This window comes from Gracilinanus agilis, unplaced genomic scaffold (assembly GCF_016433145.1).
Source record: "Gracilinanus agilis isolate LMUSP501 unplaced genomic scaffold, AgileGrace unplaced_scaffold20871, whole genome shotgun sequence".
NCBI classification, from domain to species: domain Eukaryota; kingdom Metazoa; phylum Chordata; class Mammalia; order Didelphimorphia; family Didelphidae; genus Gracilinanus; species Gracilinanus agilis.
Window position 1 is genome coordinate 1 of NW_025352328.1, and position 5,590 is coordinate 5,590.

Sequence of the window (5,590 nt, forward strand, 5' to 3'; positions counted from 1 at the left end):
AATTTATAAATAAAACTTTATAAAATATAATACTTAGTTGTGGAATATTAATTTTAATCTCTACAACCTTTACTAGCTATGTGACCCTGGACAAGTCTGCCTCAATTTCCTCACTGTAAAATGAGCTAGAGAAGAAAATGGCAAATTACTCCAGTATCTGTGCCAAGAAATCCCCAAACAGGGTCATAAAGAATCAGACCCAACTGAAAATGACTCAACAACAGCAATGCTTCTAACTCTGAGATCAGTGCACTAAGGAAGAATCTCTCTGAGAAAGGGAGTTGAGCAAACCAATGAGAACCACAATCATAATGGCAGAGAAGATGAGCAATAGGTCTATCAACCAGGAGGGAATTTGAGTTTGTTGGAGTATCTTTGTTTAGTTTTCAAAAATCTTCTAAAGTGTCTCAGTGGGAGAAAATGAAACTATATTTTTATTTCTTTTGGTTTTGTTTCGTTTTGTTTTGTTTTATGTTGGTTGAATTTGTTAGGAAATGTTTCCTTATGTCAAACTGTTTTAAAGGTTTTAAAACCCATCTCAACACTGCCTTCCTCCTCCATAAGGCAGGGCCCAGCAGTACCTAGTTCATCCACAGCATTGACATCAGCATGGCAGGCAATGAGCTCCTCTACCATCCCCTCGACGGCCAGCCGGGCAGCCAGGATCAATGCCGTAGAGCCATCCACCATACGAGCATCCAGGTCCGTGGAACGGTTTCGGATTAGGATCTAGGATACCAGATGATTCAGGCGGTCAGGGTCAAGCTCTAGAGAATTCCCAGGACACCCAGGTCCTTTCCCCTTTGGAATACTGTCTGTCCCGCTGAGGACACAAGGATGTCTCCCCCTAGTGTATACCCAACCACCCCCCCCAAGACCCCAGCCCACCTGAAAGACACCCTGGGCATCAGCAGTAACTGCGGTGTGCAGGGGGGTGCGGCCCGTGTGGTCCTGGGCATTGGTGTCGGCACCAGCATCCAGCAGGCGCTTAGCAGCATCAGCACGGGCATAGCGAGCAGCCAGGTGCAGGGCAGTCTCCCCAGTCCTATCTGTCTGAGCCCCAAGTTGAGCCCCCTGGCAGATCAGATCTGAGATGATGTTAGCAGGAGTGTCTTCAGCCTCCTCGGCATCCACCAGCACCGGCTCCAGTGCCCCCCCACAGAATGAGGCCAGCATCAGAGGGGTGAATCCATCTAGGGGAAAGAGGGATCCCTGAGCTGGTCCTGGGGAGACGCATCGAACCCCCTTCTTTCCCAGAAGCCACCCAGAGAAATCCTGGTCCCTGGGAAAACACACTACAAGGAACCCTGAGAAGATAACGCCTAACTCCTTTCACCATAAACAGACTCTACAGAGCCTGGTTCCCTGAGGGAACCCTCCTATATCTTTCCTCTCCACCTCATGCATTCCTTGGAGAGCCTTGTTGGGAGCTAGAAGGCAGCCAAGGTCTTCCCTTGTCAGCTACACAAGGAGAGACCCCACTTCTCCTTTCCCCAAAGATCCTCGCCTCCAGAACTAGAGAGATTTGGGGAGGGGGGTGAGTCCAAGGAGGAAAGAGCCCGGCCAATGCTGACCTGGACCTCGCACGTTGACGTCCATGCCGTCGGCATCAAGGTCCCCCTGTGGCGGAGTCAGTGCCATGGCTGGGGGCACGCGGATGTCAGCTGCAACGAGGTGATGCTGGGTCCACTGGCGGCAGTCCACAGGGTCCTCAGCTCCAGTTCCAGGCTCCTCCACCTGTAAACAAAGGGGCAGGGGACTTGGGTAAGGAGTAGTGCCTATTTTGTCATACGCATGTACAAACGTGATTCTAAAAAGGGGCCCATTGGTTTCACCAGAAGGATGGCTAACGGGAGCCAGGACACAAGCAAGGTGAAGAACCCCTGCCCTCAAAGAAAAGGAAATAGCCAGACTACATGGAAAAGGGGGACCCGAGGTGGCCTCGAGGGGCCTGCCAGCCCAGGAACCCAAAGAAGAGCCACTCTCCATTAGGAGGCTGCTAGATGACTCGATGCCTAGAGTGTTAGCCTTGGAGTTAGGAAGACCTGACTTTAACCTCTCTGAATCTCAGTTTCCCCACAGGTAAAATAAGGATGACAATGACAGCACCTTCTTCCAGGGCTGGTTTTGGTGCTAAATGAGATGACATCTGTAAAGAGCTCTGCAGATCTTAACAAGCTATGAAAACATGAGTTACTGAATAAAAGGGAGACCCTTACCAGAATCCTATTGAGAGCCAAGATTTAGAACTGGAAGGGACTCTCTAATCTAAGGAAACTGAGGCAACAGCAATAAGTAGTAGAGCTAGGATTCAAACCTAGAAAGACCTCCTATCCACTGTCCTTTCCTCACAGCTTAAAGAGAGCAAACGACTTGCCCATGATGTTTCTGGGGCAGAATTTAAACTCGGGTTTAACTTCAAATCCAGTGTTCTATTGCCTAGTTGCTGGCACCATCTTTCTCTTTGCGTATCACTGGAGGCACACAGTAAGTAATCAGAAAATGCTGGCCAGGCTATGTGTGTGCTTTTGGAAGTTAACAGGACAAGGGACGGATGAATCATTCCAGGGCTGAGTTCCATGCTGAAGAACCACAGAACCTCCCCCGGGGAGGACCTCCAAGATCCAGACTGACGCCCACAGAAGAGGTAGCCTGTTTCCAATATTTCCTTCTCTCTGAGAGGTCATCTGGTATCTGTATGAAGACCTCCAGAGAGGTAGAACCCACCATTCCCCAAAGGCAGCTCATTCCACCCCAGAAAAGCATTACTTATTGAGAAAATCTGCCCTCTGAGGGAAATACAAAGCCTGGCCCCTTCCCTGTGTCTCCTCCCTTGTGATGGTCCACCTCACACAAACTGGAGACTGAGCCTAGATGGCAGCCTAGAGCAACGGGGAGGGAAGACACAGAATCCTCTGCAGCCATGAGCCTTGAGGAGTTAATGAGCAGACATAATTCAGAGAGCTTGGATATTGCCAACAAGGGGCAGGGCCCGTGTCCAGACCAAAGGAGAACCAGACCGTGGAAAGAATCAGGTTTCCTAAAGCCAGAAACATGGGGAAACACCAAAGATGGGGAAGGAAGAAAATACAGAGTAACCTGAAGCCAGGAAAATAACCTGTGGGGCCCACAGAGGGATCCCCTTTTCTCTTCCAGAAATTGAAGTTGTCCCCAGAGGGCAGAAAGGAAGGTAAGGCAAGTCCTAGATAACCTGGAAGCAAAAGAAGGAAGGGGAACTTGGGGTCCAAATAGTTCAAACCCTGTCCCTGTTCCTAGCAGGGGTGAGTGGGGGTAGCCCAGAACCAGGGCTAGAGGTGATGGAGATAAAAACAGGACTAAGTAGAGGCAAGGAGAGGACGCTACTAGGAACTGAGCCATGGCTAACCCTAGCTAAGCGTCTAGGCTTTACAATTATGAATCAAATGGTTCTTTTTACCTAAGTGGACTGTTCTTTACCTAATAAGAATTTGCCTATAGACATGAGGGAGGGAGGCAGGAAAGGACCCATGGAAAGAGGGGGCCAGGACATGGTTCAAGAACACGTAGGGACCAGGGAGAGAGAAGCAAAAGCAGTAGGGGCTAGAGCCAGCTACACTGGGGTCTGGCCAGAACCCAGAGGAAAACACATGATGGGGGTAAGGGAGGAAGACACAGAGGCAGAGACTGGACACACACATGAACAGGAGAGAATGGGTATCTTATGGGGCTGGAGACCCACACACTGCCCCCCAAGCACAGACATTTGGAAGACACCCAGAGGGCTGGACACACAGGTGGGGCAAAGGTTTCCTCTCTCAGCCCCAGAGATCTCAAGTCAAGCCCCAGTTCCAGTAGTGGCCATCTCTCTACGTGATCATTCTTCTGTTTTCACTTGGAGAGTTTGTTTCAGGCTATTGGGTGTTTTTTTTCATATTTTTTCTATCCTTTTTTTTTTTTTTTTTTTTTTTTTGGTGGGAGACCGTGGGGCACGAGAGGAGAGAGAAAGCATAATACTATAAAGTTAATATAGGTGATTTTTTTTGGAATGTGAATTTCTTCCAGAATTCTTCTCCTAAAGTTGAATTTTGGGTAATGTAATTTGTATAAAGTGAGAACTGTCTGAGGAAGTAATAAGAAAAGCCTAGACAAGCCTCGTACCTTTGGAGATAAGGAATGGATCATCAGAGAGATTAGGGTCTAGGATCATAGTGAGACTAGGATGGGCTTGGAGGAATTTGCAAAAGGGCAACAGATCTTGGAAAATGGGGATGGGTGGAAAGGATGGGGAGTGGGCTGGGAAAGGGTCAGCACCTTCAGTCTCTTAGCCTCAGGGGATTCTGTGTCCATCCAGTCTTCTGATGGCTCTCCCATCAGGCTCTCTCCCTTGGTCATGTTCCTAAAGAAGATAAATCAGCCAGTCAAGGGTGCCCACGAGGGAAGACACTGGGGGCTCCAAGGAAAATGAAGTATACTAGGGTAGAGGCCATATTGAGAGAGGATGAAGTTTTTGGATCAGATCATGAACTCCCAGAGGATGGGGCTTGGAAACCATGAAGTCATAGACGACGAAGGGGTACAAGGGGCTGAGAGAATGGGTCATGGAGGATGGGAATGAGGTAGAAGTCACAGGAAAGGGAGTTAAGAGACCCTGAAGTCACAGGAGATGAAGGGTGGGGAGGGGGGAGATGAAGAAGAGTAAGAGACTGTCACAGAGGATGAAACCGGGAAGGAGGAGACTGGGAAACCAGAGTGGCCAGAGGAGGAGAAAGCCCAAGAAAAGGTCGAGATTCTCACTTCATGCCCAGGGCATCCTGGCCCACAGGTTCCCGCCGGCCCTTGTTGGCCCCAGCTGAATCCTTGTTGAGTGAGAAGCCCTCAGGAAACCACAGAGTGCTATGCTCACGTTTCCTCCGGGCCACCAGGACACCCAGACCCAAGGTGACGAGAATGACGGCTCCCACCACAAGCAGCGGGAGCAGCCGCAAGCTGGGCTCAGGGGTTTCCAGGGGCTCACCTAGAGAAAGGGAAGACTCTGTGATCTGGGGCCCTCCTCATGGCTCCCACCCATGCCCCCTGCAGCCTGCCTCCTCCCGTGCCTCACCCCGTACAGCCCGGAGAGGGTAGGGAAAGTCTAGCCGCTCCACAGCAGACAGGGCCCCCAGGTAGTCAGCGGCACTCTGGGCATCCGGGAAACAGTGATTACTCTCTGGGGTCTGGAGGCACAGGCGGTTGTCGATCTCCAGCATCACCACTGAGCTAAGGACACAGAAGACAGTGAGGTGAAGTGGGGGCAAAGAAGAAGAGGAGGGAGCCCTGGTCACTGATCAGTGAGGGAGAGAGAGGAGGGACAGACAGTACAGAGAAAAAGGGAAAGACAAGGCTGAGAAGGGGAAGTCAAAGGAGTACAGTGAAAAAGTGAGGGATGGGGAAGTAGGCAGAGCAGACATGGCGGGAAGACAGGGGCAGAGGGCAGAGATGGGGAGGTGGGCAGAGCAGACATGGGGGGAGACAGGGGCAGAGGGCAAAGATGGGGAGGTGGGCAAAGCAGACATGGGGGGGAGACGGGGGCAGAGGGCAGAGATGGGGAGGTGGGCAGAGCAGACATGGCGGG

General features: G+C 50.8%; 1 protein-coding gene across 1 annotated transcript; it reads right to left on the reverse strand.

Moving 5' to 3' along the window:
• Window positions 1-581: 581 nt before the first annotated feature.
• LOC123254391 (neurogenic locus notch homolog protein 3-like) lies at window positions 582-5,460 on the reverse strand (the record flags this gene model as incomplete). The annotated part of the gene is made up of 6 exons (XM_044683426.1): window positions 5,081-5,460; window positions 4,774-4,993; window positions 4,291-4,375; window positions 1,575-1,737; window positions 889-1,193; window positions 582-729 (listed from the first exon to the last, which is right to left on the reverse strand). Coding segments are annotated over exons 1-6 (1,066 nt in total), but the record flags the coding sequence as incomplete, so codon positions are not given.
• Between the last annotated feature and the right edge of the window lie 130 nt (window positions 5,461-5,590).